At 45.6% G+C, this 18,674-nt stretch overlaps 1 protein-coding gene across 1 annotated transcript in view; it reads left to right on the top strand.

Annotated features, from left to right (window-relative positions):
* Window positions 1-205: 205 nt before the first annotated feature.
* WRAP53 (WD repeat containing antisense to TP53) overlaps window positions 206-18,674 on the top strand; it is a 43,582-nt gene continuing 25,113 nt past the window's right edge. The window contains exons 1-4 of the mRNA XM_075859593.1: window positions 206-320; window positions 1,529-2,895; window positions 3,419-3,517; window positions 8,540-8,648. Coding sequence (XP_075715708.1) covers window positions 1,562-2,895; window positions 3,419-3,517; window positions 8,540-8,648 — 1,542 coding nt within the window. The 5' untranslated portion in view covers window positions 206-320; window positions 1,529-1,561. The remainder of the gene's footprint in view (window positions 321-1,528; window positions 2,896-3,418; window positions 3,518-8,539; window positions 8,649-18,674) is intronic.

The following is an 18,674-nucleotide window of genomic DNA, read 5'->3' as shown; positions in this document are numbered from 1 at the left end:
CGTGCCCCAGAAATGTATTTTTCCCACAACAAACATGGCCACGGAACTTTTTCCGTTGTTCGTCCAAAACATCCGGTGTAAGCATTGCTGAGGGGAGGGGCGTCTTTTTACCTCGCTCTCTCATTGGCTAGCTCTTTTCCCGCCCATTACTTGTAACGTGATTTCCTCTGTGTGAATTTGCTATTCTACCAACATTGCGTGTTTCTGTTGGACGTTTGTTAGTCTCCTCCTGTGCCCTGCACGCTGATTGGATTCCACGTTTGGTGGGCGGAAGTGTCGCCTGTGTGTTCCGGTTGGCGCTGCACATGGCTCCTGAGAAGGTAATTCACCTGTAGTACTCAGTGAGTGTAGATACGTTATTTACGTAATGTTATTCTATAGCCGTACATATCTCTGATGCGACAGTTATATGAAGAAAGTCTCACAACCTCGTACGTTATAGTCAATGGAAACGTGTCACGCTTGTGGCTGCATCACACCGTTTATATTGACTTCCATCTTCACACTGATACATTGTAACAAACCCTCAGTCATGGGACAGGGCGACTTTCAGCCTCTCAATGTAAACAATAATATTTATTCACTGACAGCAAGCAGCGATCTTAAATTAAAGCGAGATAATGAAATTCAATAAACTGGCACATTCTTATTTATGGCCAGAGGCTCAAATCCCATTTGGTCCTAGTCCTTCTCACAGATCTGCAGGTTGGTTACAATGTATCAGTTTAGATTAGGGCTAACGGATGATTGTATTTACTGATACAGTGTAACAACCTGACAGCTGTGTGCTGGACTACTTTTGTATCCGTTTTCCGCCTCTAAATATAAACAAAAATGTCACTATTCACTGACCGCAAGCAGAGGATTTGTAAGGGAAATATATTGACTGGAAATGTGTACAGTCTACACAGCTGAGGACTTGTTACAATGTGCAGTGTAGGTCGGAGCTATGAGCCTGGAGTCCAGGGCAGGGCATTTGTTCTGATACAATATTTCAGTGCTTAAATACTGTAACAAACCCTCAGCTGTGTGAACAGGACTACATTACAACTGGTGTTCAGCTGGATGTTTCCATTAACTGACAGCAAGTGGAGGTCTTGAGAGTGTTGTAGAATGGGAACATTGTAAATGGAAAAATTCTCGTTTACATGCAATGGATGAAACCTGTCTTGACCTTGTCCTGCTCATACAGCTGCTGGGTGTGTTACAATGTATCAGTGAAGGTAAGAGCCATCTGTTCAGGATGAAAGAGAGATTTGTGCTGCTGATGTATTTAGCCCACCAGGGATTGTCTAGAATGGATACAATTATGACAAGCCCTCAGCTGTGACAAGTATTTGGTCGGGACGATTTTCAGACACTAGCTGTTCATTCACAGCAAGCAGAGGTTTTGAAAAAAATATGAGGAACCGAAACACAAAGTATATTAGAAAGTTGAAGGACTTGTTATTATACGTTGATTAAGATTTATGGACGAGCCCTTTAAGCAGTCTGATATGATGAGTCCTATTATTGCCTTGATTGACAGGTGATGTGACCTTGATGGGGAGGAGCCTTCAGTATGGAGGAACACGCAGAGACTGGCGTAACCGATGTCACAGGGAGTAAAGAAATGGCGGAGATACGAGAAGCAGAGGAAGGTCGGACAGGAGATGACGCAGTCATGGAAGGGAGCCATCTTTACAAGGAGGACCCGGTGGTGACCCCCTCAGTAATGACTGAGCACCAGGGGCCGGTGGTGGCCCCATCAATAATGTCTGAGGAGATGGTGGTGGCTCCATCAGTTATGGATGAGGACCAGAACCCAGTGGTGGCCCCATCAGTAATGACTGAGCATCAGGAGCCCCCATCGATGATGTCTAAGGACCCAGTGCCGGTGGTGGCCCCATCAGTAATGTCTGAGGACCCAGTGGCGGTGGTGGCTCCATCGGTAATGTCTGAGGACCCAGTGGCGGTGGTGGTCCCATCGGTAATGTCTGAGGACCCAGTGGCGGTGGTGGTCCCATCGGTAATGTCTGAGGACCCAGTGGCGGTGGTGGTCCCATCGGTAATGTCTGAGGACCCAGTGGCGGTGGTGGTCCCATCGGTAATGTCTGAGGACCCAGTTGCGGGGGTGGTCCCATCAGTAATGTCTGAGGACCCAGTGCCAGTGGTGGCCCCATCGGTAATGTCTGAGGACCCAGTGGCGGTGGTGGTCCCATCAGTAATGTCTGAGGACCCAGTGCCGGTGGTGGCCCCATCGGTAATGTCTGAGGACCCAGTGCCGGTGGTGGCCCCATCGGTAATGTCTGAGGACCCAGTGCCAGTGGTGGCCCCATCGGTAATGTCTGAGGACCCAGTGGCGGTGGTGGTCCCATCAGTAATGTCTGAGGACCCAGTGCCGGTGGTGGCCCCATCGGTAATGTCTGAGGACCCAGTGCCGGTGGTGGCCCCATCGGTAATGTCTGAGGACCCAGTGCCGGTGGTGGCCCCATCGGTAATGTCTGAGGACCCAGTTGCGGTGGTGGCCCCATCGGTAATGTCTGAGGACCCAGTGACCGTGGTGGCCCCATTAATAATGGATAAGGACCAAGCTGGACGGCCAGATGAAATTCCAGAAGGTCAGACTGGAGAAGGAGGAGGCCATGTGATGAGTCAGGAAAAGGACGGAGATTATGCGGCTGGTGGTGATGCCGATTGTGACGTTCACCAGGCCGCCGATAAAATGTTGTTAGACCAGGTCAACGTGGAGGACGAGGGTCAAGAACCACCAACCAAGAAGTCCTGCCCTGACCAGACTGACCCAGTGTGTGATGAGTGTCGTGAAGATGCGGTGGGGACGTTGCATGAGTCGGGGGAAGGAGACGCAGAGACGGATGCTATGGAAGCTGCCGAGAACCCAGAAGATGCCTACAGGTACTAGCAAATACTGCAGTACCCGGAAATGTTGAGAGTCCTTGTCACGCCTAGTATTATAGTCTATGGGGGAGATGTGTGAAACCTGTCTAACAGATAAACCGGCCTTGTTGCCCATAGCAACCAATCAGAACTCTGCTTTCATTTCTTTTACTTGTCTGGTAAACTGAAAGCTGCTCTTTGGTTGCTGTGGGCTTCATTGATGAAAACTCGAACAGAAATTCTGACCTTGTTGCCTATAGCAACCAATCACAGAGCAGCTTTCATTTTACCAAAGCAGTTTAAGAAATGAAAGCTGAGCTCTGATTGGTTGCCATGGGTAACAAGACCAGTTGATCTGTTGGACAGTTTGCTGGGTGACAACCATTCTGGGCACCATTACTGCCCCCCCCCCCCCCACCTTCTTTCCCAGGAGTTGCCACCCAGCTCTCTTATACCACTAAGCTCCCTTAAAGAGTCATCCTCATATTTTTGCCGGGCCAAATATTGCACATCTTAGTTACCGCGGTATTGTGTTTTACAGTCCAGCACAGTACGACTTCTCCCAGCAGCCGTGGGCACTGACTGGCGCGTGGGCGGAATACACCAACTTCCCGGAGAACTTCCTGAAAGGTTGCAAGTGGTGAGTTCGTATCTCAGCCCTCATGGGTAAATCTTCACAGTGGCGCCCTCTCTGGACAAACGTATATCATCAGTATTGCGGGAAAGCTGGGGCACATGCCAAATCCCAGTTTAGCTGTCTTTGAGAATTTCAAAAGTACCAGTATTGGTTAAAGGGGTAACCCCTTATCCGTAGGGTAAGGGGTAACTTGCTGGTTGGTGGGTGTCCGACAGTTCGGACCCCCACTTTTTACGGGAACGGGGACCCCGAACCCCTCGTTTGAACCGAGCGGCAGGTCGCTCATGCGCACGGCCGCTCCATTCATTCTCTATGGCAGTGCCGGAAAAAGCCGAACACTGCACTCGGCTATCTCTGGCGCTCCTATAGAGGATGAATGGAGCGGCAGTGCACATGAGCGACCTGCCGCTCGGTTCAAACGAGGGGTTCGGGGTCCCCCTTCTCGTAAACGGTGGGGGTCCGTGCTGTCGGACACCCACCGATCAGCAAGTTACCTCCTATTCAACGGATAGGGGGTAACTTGTTGTAACCGGAATACCCTTTTAAGGTGGAGTTCCCAAGCGGAAAGGAGAAGCAGCCACGTAAGTCTACCAGAAGTGACAAGGAATGGGGCGGCTCCGCCTCAGACTCCCGCTAACACCTAAACATGGCTTGGTGGTCAGCAGTATGGCTCCATAGTTGGTGTGGTCGGCACGGTGGTCAGAACTTTGGCCTGATGGTTTGCTCGGTGCCTTAACCCCTTCCCGCCGCAGCCCTTTTTCAGATTTTCATTTTTGTTTTTTCCTCCCCACCTTCCAAGAGCCATAACGTCTTTATTTTTCCGTCGATCTAGCCCTACGAGGGCTTGATTTTTGCGGGACGAGTTGTAGTTTTTCGAAGCGCCATTTATTTTGCCGTATAATGTACTAGGAAACGGGGAAAAAAATTATTTGTGGGGTAGAAAATGAAAAAACAGCGATTCCTCCATGTTTTTTTTGCGCGCCGTTTTTACGGAATTCACTGTGCAATTAAAACAACATGTTAACTTTATTCTGCGGGTCAGTACGATTACGGCGATACCAAATATATATCGTTTTTTCTTTATTTTACTACTTTTACAAGTAAAAACCTAAGTGTAAAAAATAATTTATTTTGTGTCGCCAAATTCCGAGAGCCGTAACTTTTTTTTTTTCCGTCGATTAAGCGGGATGAGGGCTTATTTTTTGAGGGATAAGTTTTTAATAATACCATTTTGTTGTACATGCGACGTTTTCATCACTTTTTTTATTTCATTTTTTGTGGGAGATCAGGTGACCAAAAAATAGAAATTCTGGCGTTTACAATTTTTTTTTTACGGCGTTCACCGCGCGGGTTAAATAATTATATATTGTAATAGTTGAGACTTTTGCGGACGCGGCGATACCAATTATGTTTATTTTTATTTATTTTTTACTATGCTCTAGGGGGAAAATGGGAAAAGGGGGGTTTTTTGAACTTTTAATATTTTTTTTATTTTATTTTTTTACACAAAAAAACTACTTTATTTAACTCATTTTTACTTTTTTTTTATTAGTATATAGTGATTCTGACAGGCACCTATTAATAGATGTACAAAGATGGTGGACCTGGGGGTCTTCATTAGGCACCCAGGCAGCCATATCAACCATCGCCCCCCCCCCCCCCACGATTGCGTTGCGGAGGGCACGATGAGCTGTTCGAGGCGGTCGCCCCCTCTTTCTAATAATTTAAATGCTGCGGTCGCTATTGACCCGCAGTATTTAACGAGTTAAACGAGCGGGATCACGCGATGCCGCTCGTTACTCTGAAGTGTCGGCTGTAGCAAACAGCCGACTCCGGCATCGTATGGAGCTTTATGCTAATGAGTTTCTTAATAGTCAACTGGGCGTGTTTTACTATATGGCCATGTGGGCGTTGTGGAGAGGAGTGTCTGACGCTGACCAATCAGCGTCATGCACTTCTCTCCATTCATTTATACAGCACTAGCCATATAGCTATATCACTATGTGCAGCCTCATACACACACTATAATGCTACTCATGTATCCTGACAATGAATATACATTCCCTCCAGCCAGGACGTGATGTTTATTCAGAATCCTGACACTTCTGTAGCGTCTCTGTGATTTACAGCACCGCGACATCTCGCTGTGAATGACTGTTTACAGCGTAATCTCGCGAGACTGCGCCTGCTGTCCTGTAACTCACAGAGAAGTGACAGGATTCTGAATAGACATCACATCCCGACTGGAGGTAATATACAGTGAAGGAAATAAGTATTTGATCCCTTGCTGATTTTGTAAGTTTGCCCACTGTCAAAGACATGAACAGTCTAGAATTTTTAGGCTAGGTTAATTTTACCAGTGAGAGATAGATTATATTTTAAAAAAAAGAAGAAAATCACATAGTCAATATTATATATATTTATTTGCATTGTGCACAGAGAAATAAGTATTTGATCCCCTACCAACCATTAAGAGTTCAGCCTCCTCCAGACCAGTTACACGCTCCAAATCAACTTGGTGCCTGCATTATAGACAGCTGTCTTACATGGTCACCTGTATAAAAGACTCCTGTCCACAGACTCAATGAATCAGTCTGACTCTAACCTCTACAACATGGGCAAGACCAAAGAGCTTTCTAAGGATGTCAGGGACAAGATCATAGACCTGCACAAGGCTGGAATGGGCTACAAAACCATAAGTAAGACGCTGGGTGAGAAGGAGACAACTGTTGGTGCAATAGTAAGAAAATGGAAGACATACAAAATGACTGTCAATCGACATCGATCTGGGGCTCCATGCAAAATCTCACCTCGTGGGGTATCCTTGATCCTGAGGAAGGTGAGAGCTCAGCCGAAAACTACACGGGGGAACTTGTTAATGATCTCAAGGCAGCTGGGACCACAGTCACCAAGAAAACCATTGGTAACACATTACGCCGTAATGGATTAAATCCTGCAGTGCCCGCAAGGTCCCCCTGCTCAAGAAGGCACATGTACAGGCCCGTCTGAAGTTTGCAAATGAACATCTGGATGATTCTGAGAGTGATTGGGAGAAGGTGCTGTGGTCAGATGAGACTAAAATTGAGATCTTTGGCATTAACTCAACTCGCCGTGTTTGTAGGAAGAGAAATGCTGCATATGACCCAAAGAACACCGTCCCCACTGTCAAGCATGGAGGTGGAAACATTATGTTTTGGGGGTGTTTCTCTGCTAAGGGCACAGGACTACTTCACCGCATCAATGGGAGAATGGATGGAGCCATGTACTGTCAAATCCTGAGTGACAACCTCCTTCCCTCCACCAGGACATTAAAAATGGCTCGTGGCTGGGTCTTCCAGCACGACAATGACCCGAAACATACAGCCAAGGCAACAAAGGAGTGGCTCAAAAAGAAGCACATTAAGGTCATGGAGTGGCCTAGCCAGTCTCCAGACCTTAATCCCATCGAAAACTTATGGAGGGAGCTGAAGATCCGAGTTGCCAAGCGACAGCCTCGAAATCTTAATGATTTACAGATGATCTGCAAAGAGGAGTGGGCCAAAATTCCATCTAACATGTGTGCAAACCTCATCATCAACTACAAAAAACGTCTGACTGCTGTGCTTGCCAACAAGGGTTTTGCCACCAAGTATTAAGTCTTGTTTGCCAAAGGGATCAAATACTTATTTCTCTGTGCACAATGCAAATAAATATATAAAATTTTGACTATGTGATTTTCTTTTTTTTTTCTTTTTATATAATCTATCTCTCACTGGTAAAATTAACCTAGCCTAAAAATTCTAGACTGTTCATGTCTTTGACAGTGGGCAAACTTACAAAATCAGCAAGTGATCAAATACTTATTTCCTTCACTGTATATTCATTGTCATGACACAAGAGTAGCGTTATAGTGTGTGTGTGTGACTGCACATAGTGTTCTAGTAAGATCACTATGTGCTGTGTAAATGAATGGAGAGAAGTGTATGACGCTGATTGGTCACTGATTGGTCAGCGTCATCACTCCTCTGTACAACGCCCACTTGGTCTTATAGTAAAACACGCCCAGTTGTCCATTAAGAAACTCATTAGCATAAAGCTAATATAGGTCATAACTCCGTCACAAATGATCGTTTTTCTAAATAAAAAACCACTGCTGTTCTCTACATTACAGCGCCGATCACATCATGTACAAGATAGGCCACTTATAATGTGGTGACAAAGACTCTTTAAGCTTTCATATAAATACTCGTTCCCGATCATTGCTCTGTGTAAACAGGGCAATGATCGCCCGATGATTGAGCAAACACTTCTTTGGCTGATCATTTTGATGCAGGAAATATCGTTGTCGGCGGCACCTCTCCCGCTGTGATCAGGGAGATGTGCTGCCGACATGATGGAAATGTATGAGGGCAAGTGATCGTAGTAGCGATCCCCAGACAAACAATCATTGCTCCTTGTGATTAGGATCAAACAAGCGGCGATCACTGAGCTTGGTGACCAGCACTATGGCGTGATAGTTTTGTAGATAGGGGTTGCATGATCGGCGCAGTGGTCTCTAGGGTTACTTATTTGTGGTGGCTCCGGTGTCACAAGTCTTAATATTGTTCATCCTACGAATTCAATGACTCCTTGTGTCCTTCCTTCTTCCGGTTGTAACAGTAGGACGGTTATTTCTTGGGAATTTCTCCTCTCTATGAAATGCTCAAATATGCAAAACCTCCGGTCAGGGAAAGTCCACGAAGATTTATCTGCTGCTGTAATTATATCAGATTATGTGGGATGTTGGCTGTTTACTTAGTAGGCAGCAGATACATTTAAAGGGGAACTCCACTGATGCAAGTGTTTAGGGCATTCTAGTGAGCAGCACATTGTAGGGGGTTCCCAGCTCCCAGGACCTCCCTTATACTCTCACCTCTCATTGTGACATGTCCGGTGGTGGTTATTTGGAGTCCAGTAGGTGGAGCTTTATAAACACCAGCGGGCCAATTAATTTCCCTCATTGTGTTTTTTTTTTTTTTATAAAGTTATATATATTTTTTTCCCCAGGGCTCCAGATGGATCCTGTATTTTAACCAACAGTGATGACAACATCCTGAGGATTTATAACCTTCCCCCAGAGCTGTATTCTGCTGAATGGGACTTACTGCAGGAAATGGTATGTTACCCTGCAGGAGGAGGAGTAGTCTCATAGCTCTCTTCTATAGGTATCACCCTGCAGGAGGAGGAGTAGTCTCATAGCTCTCTTCTATATATATAACCCTGCAGGAGGAGGAGTAGACTCATAGCTCTCTTCTATATGTATCACCCTGCAGGAGGAGGAGTAGACTCATAGCTCTCTTCTATATATATCACTCTGCAGGAGGAGGAGTAGACTCATAGCTCTCTTCTATATGTATCACCCTGCAGGAGGAGGAGTAGTCTCATAGCTCTCTTCTATATATATCACCCTGCAGGAGGAGGAGTAGTCTCATAGCTCTCTTCTATATGTATCACCCTGCAGGAGGAGGAGTAGTCTCATAGCTCTCTTCTATATATATCACCCTGCAGGAGGAGGAGTAGTCTCATAGCTCTCTTCTATATGTATCACCCTGCAGGAGGAGGAGTAGACTCATAGCTCTCTTCTATATGTATCACCCTGCAGGAGGAGGAGTAGACTCATAGCTCTCTCTATATATATCACCCTGCAGGAGGAGGAGTAGACTCATAGCTCTCTTCTATATATATCACCCTGCAGGAGGAGGAGTAGTCTCATAGCTCTCTTCTATATGTATCACCCTGCAGGAGGAGGAGTAGTCTCATAGCTCTCTTCTATATATATCACCCTGCAGGAGGAGGAGTAGACTCATAGCTCTCTTCTATATGTATCACCCTGCAGGAGGAGGAGTAGACTCATAGCTCTCTTCTATATATATATCACCCTGCAGGAGGAGGGGTAGACTCATAGCTCTCTTCTATATATATCACCCTGCAGGAGGAGGAGTAGTCTCATAGCTCTCTTCTATATATATCACCCTGCAGGAGGAGGAGTAGTCTCATAGCTCTCTTCTATATATATCACCCTGCAGGAGGAGGAGTAGTCTCATAGCTCTCTTCTATATGTATCACCCTGCAGGAGGAGTAGACTCATAGCTCTCTTCTGTATATATCACCCTCCAGGAGGAGGAGTAGTCTCATAGCTCTCTTCTATATATATATCACCCTGCAGGAGGAGGAGTAGACTCATAGCTCTCTTCTATATATATATATCACCCTGCTGGAGGAGGAGTAGTCTCATAGCTCTCTTCTATATATATCACCCTGCAGGAGGAGGAGTAGACTCATAGCTCTCTTCTATATATATCACCCTGCAGGAGGAGGAGTAGTCTCATAACTCTCTTCTATATGTATCACCCTGCAGGAGGAGTAGTAGTCTTATAGCTCTCTTCTATATGTATCACCCTGCAGGAGGAGGAGTAGTCTCATAGCTCTCTTCTGTATGTATATCACCCTGCAGGAGGAGGAGTAGTCTCATAGCTCTCTTCTATATATATATATATATCATCCTGCAGGAGGAGGAGTAGTCTCATAGCTCTCTTCTATATATATCACCCTGCAGGAGGAGGAGTAGACTCATAGCTCTCTTCTATATGTATCACCCTGCAGGAGGAGGAGTAGACTCATAGCTCTCTTCTATATATATCACCCTGCAGGAGGAGGAGTAGATTCATAGCTCTCTTCTATATGTATCACCCTGCAGGAGGAGGAGTCTCATAGCTCTCTTCTATATATATATATATATATATATATCACCCTGCAGGAGGAGGAGTAGACTCATAGCTCTCTTCTATATATATCACCCTGCAGGAGGAGGAGGAGTCTCATAGCGCTCTTCTATATATATATCACCCTGCAGGAGGAGGAGTAGACTCATAGCTCTCTTCTATATATATCACCCTGCAGGAGGAGGAGTAGACTCATAGCTCTCTTCTATATATATATATATCTCCCTGCAGGAGGAGGAGTAGTCTCATAGCTCTCTTCTATATATATCACCCTGCAGGAGGAGGAGTAGTCTCATAGCTCTCTTCTATATATATCACCCTGCAGGAGGAGGAGTAGAATCATAGCTCTCTTCTATATGTATCACCCTGCAGGAGGAGGAGTAGACTCGTAGCTCTCTTCTATATATATCACCCTGCAGGAGGAGGAGTAGACTCATAGCTCTCTTCTATATATATCACCCTGCAGGAGGAGGAGTAGTCTCATAGCTCTCTTCTATATATATCACCCTGCAGGAGGAGGAGTAGTCTCATAGCTCTCTTCTATATGTATCACCCTGCAGGAGGAGGAGTAGACTCATAGCTCTCTTCTATATATATCACCCTGCAGGAGGAGGAGTAGATTCATAGCTCTCTTCTATATGTATCACCCTGCAGGAGGAGGAGTAGACTCACAGCTCTCTTCTATATATGTATCACCCTGCAGGAGGAGGAGTCTCATAGCTCTCTTCTATATATATATATATCACCCTGCAGGAGGAGGAGGAGTCTCATAGCTCTCTTCTATATATATATATCACCCTGCAGGAGGAGGAGTAGACTCATAGCTCTCTTCTATATATATATATATATATATATAACCCTGCAGGAGGAGGAGTAGACTCATAGCTCTCTTCTATATATATATATATATCACCCTGCAGGAGGAGGAGTAGTCTCATAGCTCTCTTCTATATATATCACCCTGCAGGAGGAGGAGTAGTCTCATAGCTCTCTTCTATATATATCACCCTGCAGGAGGAGGAGTAGAATCATAGCTCTCTTCTATATGTATCACCCTGCAGGAGGAGGAGTAGACTCGTAGCTCTCTTCTATATATATCACCCTGCAGGAGGAGGAGTAGTCTCATAGCTCTCTTCTATATGTATCACCCTGCAGGAGGAGGAGTAGACTCATAGCTCTCTTCTATATGTATCACCCTGCAGGAGGAGGAGTAGACTCATAGCTCTCTTCTGTATATATCACCCTGCAGGAGGAGGAGTAGTCTCATAGCTCTCTTCTATATATATCACCCTGCAGGAGGAGGAGTAGTCTCATAGCTCTCTTCTATATGTATCACCCTGCAGGAGGAGGAGTAGACTCATAGCTCTCTTCTATATATGTATCACCCTGCAGGAGGAGGAGTAGTCTCATAGCTCTGTACTATATATATCACCCTGCTGGAGGAGGAGTAGTCTCATAGCTCTCTTCTATATATATATCACCCTGCAGGAGGAGGAGTAGACTCATAGCTCTCTTCTATCTGTATCACCCTGCAGGAGGAGGAGTAGACTCATAGCTCTCTTCTATATATGTATCACCCTGCAGGAGGAGGAGTAGTCTCATAGCTCTCTTCTATATGTATCACCCTGCAGGAGGAGGAGTAGTCTCATAGCTCTCTTCTATATGTATCACCCTGCAGGAGGAGGAGTAGACTCATAGCTCTCTTCTATATATGTATCACCCTGCAGGAGGAGGAGTAGTCTCATAGCTCTGTACTATATATATCACCCTGCTGGAGGAGGAGTAGTCTCATAGCTCTCTTCTATATATATATATCACCCTGCAGGAGGAGGAGTAGTCTCATAGCTCTGTACTATATATATCACCCTGCTGGAGGAGGAGTAGTCTCATAGCTCTCTTCTATATGTATCACCCTGCAGGAGGAGGAGTAGACTCATAGCTCTCTTCTATATATGTATCACCCTGCAGGAGGAGGAGTAGTCTCATAGCTCTGTACTATATATATCACCCTGCTGGAGGAGGAGTAGTCTCATAGCTCTCTTCTATATATATATCACCCTGCAGGAGGAGGAGTAGTCTCATAGCTCTCTTCTATATATATCACCCTGCAGGAGGAGGAGTCTCATAGCTCTCTTCTATCTGTATCACCCTGCAGGAGGAGGAGTAGACTCATAGCTCTCTTCTATATGTATCACCCTGCAGGAGGAGGAGTAGTCTCATAGCTCTCTTCTATATGTATCACCCTGCAGGAGGAGGAGTAGACTCATAGCTCTCTTCTATATATATCACCCTGCAGGAGGAGGAGTAGACTCATAGCTCTCTTCTATATATATCACCCTGCAGGAGGGGGAGTAGACTCATAGCTCTCTTCTATATGTATCACCCTGCAGGAGGAGGAGTAGTCTCATAGCTCTCTTCTATATGTATCACCCTGCAGGAGGAGGAGTAGTCTCATAGCTCTGTACTATATATATCACCCTGCTGGAGGAGGAGTAGACTCATAGCTCTGTACTATATATCACCCTGCTGGAGGAGGAGTAGACTCAAAGCTCTCTTCTATATGTATCACCCTGCAGGAGGAGGAGTAGACTCATAGCTCTCTTCTATATGTATCACCCTGCAGGAGGAGGAGTCTCATAGCTCTCTTCTATATATATTACCCTGCAGGAGGAGGAGTAGTCTCATAGCTCTCTTCTATATATATCACCCTGCAGGAGGAGGAGTAGACTCATAGCTCTCTTCTATATATATCACCCTGCAGGAGGGGGAGTAGACTCATAGCTCTCTTCTATATGTATCACCCTGCAGGAGGAGGAGTAGTCTCATAGCTCTCTTCTATATGTATCACCCTGCAGGAGGAGGAGTAGTCTCATAGCTCTGTACTATATATATCACCCTGCTGGAGGAGGAGTAGACTCATAGCTCTGTACTATATATATCACCCTGCTGGAGGAGGAGTAGACTCAAAGCTCTCTTCTATATGTATCACCCTGCAGGAGGAGGAGTAGACTCATAGCTCTCTTCTATATGTATCACCCTGCAGGAGGAGGAGTCTCATAGCTCTCTTCTATATATATTACCCTGCAGGAGGAGGAGTAGACTCATAGCTCTCTTCTATATGTATCACCCTGCAGGAGGAGGAGTAGTCTCATAGCTCTCTTCTATATGTATCACCCTGCAGGAGGAGGAGTAGACTCATAGCTCTCTTCTATATGTATCACCCTGCAGGAGGAGGAGTAGTCTCATAGCTCTCTTCTATATGTATCACCCTGCAGGAGGAGGAGTAGTCTCATAGCTCTCTTCTATATGTATCACCCTGCAGGAGGAGGAGTAGTCTCATAGCTCTCTTCTATATGTATCACCCTGCAGGAGGAGGAGGAGTCTCATAGCTCTCTTCTATATATATCACCCTGCAGGAGGAGTCTCATAGCTCTCTTCTATATGTATCACCTGCAGGAGGAGGAGTAGACTCATAGCTCTCTTCTATATATGTATCACCCTGCAGGAGGAGGAGTAGTCTCATAGCTCTCTTCTATATGTATCACCCTGCAGGAGGAGGAGTAGTCTCATAGCTCTCTTCTATATATATCACCCTGCAGGAGGAGGAGTAGACTCATAGCTCTCTTCTATATATGTATCACCCTGCAGGAGGAGGAGTAGTCTCATAGCTCTCTACTATATATATCACGCTGCAGGAGGAGGAGTAGTCTCATAGCTCTCTTCTATATATATCACCCTGCAGGAGGAGGAGTAGACTCATAGCTCTCTTCTATATATATCACCCTGCAGGAGGAGGAGTAGTCTCATAGCTCTCTACTATATATATCACCCTGCAGGAGGAGGAGTAGACTCATAGCTCTCTTCTATATATATCACCCTGCAGGAGGAGGAGTAGACTCATAGCTCTCTTCTATATATATCACCCTGCAGGAGGAGGAGTAGTCTCATAGCTCTCTTCTATATATATCACCCTGCAGGAGGAGGAGTAGACTCATAGCTCTCTTCTATATATATCACCCTGCAGGAGGAGGAGTAGACTCATAGCTCTCTTCTATATATATCACCCTGCAGGAGGAGGAGTAGACTCATAGCTCTCTTCTATATATATCACCCTGCAGGAGGAGGAGTAGTCTCATAGCTCTCTTCTATATATATCACCCTGCAGGAGGAGGAGTAGACTCATAGCTCTCTTCTATATATATCACCCTGCAGGAGGAGGAGTAGACTCATAGCTCTCTTCTTATATATCACCCTGCAGGAGGAGGAGTAGTCTCATAGCTCTCTTCTATATATATCACCCTGCAGGAGGAGGAGTAGACTCATAGCTCTCTTCTATATATATATCACCCTGCAGGAGGAGGAGTAGTCTCATAGCTCTCTACTATATGTATCACCCTGCAGGAGGAGGAGTAGTCTCATAGCTCTCTTCTATATATATCACGCTGCAGGAGGAGGAGTAGACTCATAGCTCTCTTCTATATATGTATCACCCTGCAGGAGGAGGAGTAGACTCATAGCTCTCTATATAGATATCACCCTGCAGGAGGAGGAGTGGACTCATAGCTCTCTTCTATATATGTATCTCCCTGCAGGAGGAGGAGTAGACTCATGGCTCTCTTCTATATATATATATATATCACCCTGCAGGGGGAGGAGTAGTCTCATATCTCTCTTCTATATGTATCACCCTGCAGGAGGAGGAGTAGTCTCATAGCTCTCTTCTATATGTATCACCCTGCAGGAGGAGGAGTAGACTCATAGCTCTCTTCTGTATGTATCACCCTGCAGGAGGAGGAGTAGTCTCATAGCTCTCTTCTATATATATCACCCTGCAGGAGGAGGAGTAGTCTCATAGCTCTCTTCTATATGTATCACCCTGCAGGAGGAGGAGTAGTCTCATAGCTCTCTTCTATATGTATCACCCTGCAGGAGGAGGAGTAGACTCATAGCTCTCTTCTATATATGTATGACCCTGCAGGAGGAGGAGTAGTCTCATAGCTCTGTACTATATATATCACCCTGCTGGAGGAGGAGTAGTCTCATAGCTCTCTTCTATATATATATCACCCTGCAGGAGGAGGAGTAGACTCATAGCTCTCTTCTATATATGTATCACCCTGCAGGAGGAGGAGTAGTCTCATAGCTCTCTTCTATATGTATCACCCTGCAGGAGGAGGAGTAGTCTCATAGCTCTCTTCTATATGTATCACCCTGCAGGAGGAGGAGTAGACTCATAGCTCTCTTCTATATATGTATGACCCTGCAGGAGGAGGAGTAGTCTCATAGCTCTGTACTATATATATCACCCTGCTGGAGGAGGAGTAGTCTCATAGCTCTCTTCTATATATATATCACCCTGCAGGAGGAGGAGTAGACTCATAGCTCTCTTCTATCTGTATCACCCTGCAGGAGGAGGAGTAGACTCATAGCTCTCTTCTATATATGTATCACCCTGCAGGAGGAGGAGTAGTCTCATAGCTCTCTTCTATATGTATCACCCTGCAGGAGGAGGAGTAGTCTCATAGCTCTGTACTATATATATCACCCTGCTGGAGGAGGAGTAGTCTCATAGCTCTCTTCTATATATATATCACCCTGCAGGAGGAGGAGTAGTCTCATAGCTCTCTTCTATATATATCACCCTGCAGGAGGAGGAGTCTCATAGCTCTCTTCTATCTGTATCACCCTGCAGGAGGAGGAGTAGACTCATAGCTCTCTTCTATATGTATCACCCTGCAGGAGGAGGAGTAGTCTCATAGCTCTCTTCTATATATATCACCCTGCAGGAGGAGGAGGAGACTCATAGCTCTCTTCTATATATATCACCCTGCAGGAGGAGGAGTAGTCTCATAGCTCTCTTCTATATATATATCACCCTGCAGGAGGAGGAGTAGTCTCATAGCTCTCTTCTATATATATCACCCTGCAGGAGGAGGATCAGTCTCATAGCTCTCTTCTATATGTATCACCCTGCAGGAGGAGGAGTAGACTCATAGCTCTCTTCTATATGTATCACCCTGCAGGAGGAGGAGTAGACTCATAGCTCTCTTCTATATGTATCACCCTGCAGGAGGAGGAGTAGACTCATAGCTCTCTTCTATATATATCACCCTGCAGGAGGGGGAGTAGACTCATAGCTCTCTTCTATATGTATCACCCTGCAGGAGGAGGAGTAGTCTCATAGCTCTCTTCTATATGTATCACCCTGCAGGAGGAGGAGTAGACTCATAGCTCTCTTCTATATGTATCACCCTGCAGGAGGAGGAGTAGTCTCATAGCTCTGTACTATATATATCACCCTGCTGGAGGAGGAGTAGTCTCATAGCTCTCTTCTATATATATATCACCCTGCAGGAGGAGGAGTAGACTCATAGCTCTCTTCTATCTGTATCACCCTGCAGGAGGAGGAGTAGTCTCATAGCTCTGTACTATATATATCACCCTGCTGGAGGAGGAGTAGTCTCATAGCTCTCTTCTATATATATATCACCCTGCTGGAGGAGGAGTAGACTCATAGCTCTGTACTATATATATCACCCTGCTGGAGGAGGAGTAGACTCATAGCTCTCTTCTATATGTATCACCCTGCAGGAGGAGGAGTAGACTCATAGCTCTCTTCTATATATATTACCCTGCAGGAGGAGGAGTAGTCTCATTGCTCTGTACTATATATATCACCCTGCTGGAGGAGGAGTAGACTCATAGCTCTGTACTATATATATCACCCTGCTGGAGGAGGAGTAGACTCATAGCTCTCTTCTATATGTATCACCCTGCAGGAGGAGGAGTCTCATAGCTCTCTTCTATATATATTACCCTGCAGGAGGAGGAGTAGACTCATAGCTCTCTTCTATATATATCACCCTGCAGGAGGAGTAGACTCATAGCTCTCTTCTATATATATCACCCTGCAGGAGGGAGGAGTAGTCTCATAGCTCTCTTCTATATATATCACCCTGCAGGAGGAGGAGTAGTCTCATAGCTCTCTTCTTATGTATCACCCTGCAGGAGGAGGAGTAGTCTCATAGCTCTCTTCTATATGTATCACCCTGCAGGAGGAGGAGTAGACTCATAGCTCTCTTCTATATGTATCACCCTGCAGGAGGAGGAGTAGTCTCATAGCTCTCTTCTATATGTATCACCCTGCAGGAGGAGGAGTAGTCTCATAGCTCTCTTCTATATGTATCACCCTGCAGGAGGAGGAGTAGTCTCATAGCTCTCTTCTATATGTATCACCCTGCAGGAGGAGGAGGAGTCTCATAGCTCTCTTCTATATATATCACCCTGCAGGAGGAGTCTCATAGCTCTCTTCTATATGTATCACCCTGCAGGAGGAGTAGACTCATAGCTCTCTTCTATATATATATCACGCTGCAGGAGGAGGAGTAGTCTCATAGCTCTCTTCTATATATGTATCACCTGCAGGAGGAGGAGTAGTCTCATAGCTCTCTTCTATATGTATCACCCTGCAGGAGGAGGAGTAGTCTCATAGCTCTCTTCTATATATATCACCCTGCAGGAGGAGGAGTAGACTCATAGCTCTCTTCTATATATGTATCACCCTGCAGGAGGAGGAGTAGTCTCATAGCTCTCTACTATATATATCACGCTGCAGGAGGAGGAGTAGTCTCATAGCTCTCTTCTATATATGTATCACCCTGCAGGAGGAGGAGTAGTCTCATAGCTCTCTTCTATATATATCACGCTGCAGGAGGAGGAGTAGTCTCATAGCTCTCTTCTATATATATCACCCTGCAGGAGGAGGAGTAGACTCATAGCTCTCTTCTATATATATCACCCTGCAGGAGGAGGAGTAGTCTCATAGCTCTCTACTATATATATCACCCTGCAGGAGGAGGAGTAGACTCATAGCTCTCTTCTATATATATCACCCTGCAGGAGGAGGAGTAGTCTCATAGCTCTCTTCTATATATATCACCCTGCAGGAGGAGGAGTAGACTCATAGCTCTCTTCTATATATATCACCCTGCAGGAGGAGGAGTAGTCTCATAGCTCTCTACTATATTGTATCACCCTGCAGGAGGAGGAGTAGTCTCATAGCTCTCTTCTATATATATCACCCTGCAGGAGGAGGAGTAGACTCATAGCTCTCTTCTATATATATATATCACCCTGCAGGAGGAGGAGTAGTCTCATAGCTCTCTTCTATATATATCACCCTGCAGGAGGAGGAGTAGTCTCATAGCTCTCTTCTATATATATATATCTCCCTGCAGGAGGAGGAGTAGACTCATAGCTCTCTTCTATATATGTATCACCCTGCAGGAGGAGGAGTAGACTCATAGCTCTCTATATAGATATCACCCTGCAGGAGGAGGAGTGGACTCATAGCTCTCTTCTATATACATCACCCTGCAGGAGGAGGAGTAGTCTCATAGCTCTCTTCTATATGTATCACC

This window comes from Rhinoderma darwinii, chromosome 3 (genome assembly GCF_050947455.1).
Source record: "Rhinoderma darwinii isolate aRhiDar2 chromosome 3, aRhiDar2.hap1, whole genome shotgun sequence".
NCBI classification, from domain to species: Eukaryota; Metazoa; Chordata; class Amphibia; order Anura; family Rhinodermatidae; genus Rhinoderma; species Rhinoderma darwinii.
This window is presented reverse-complemented; position numbering and strand designations above follow the sequence as displayed.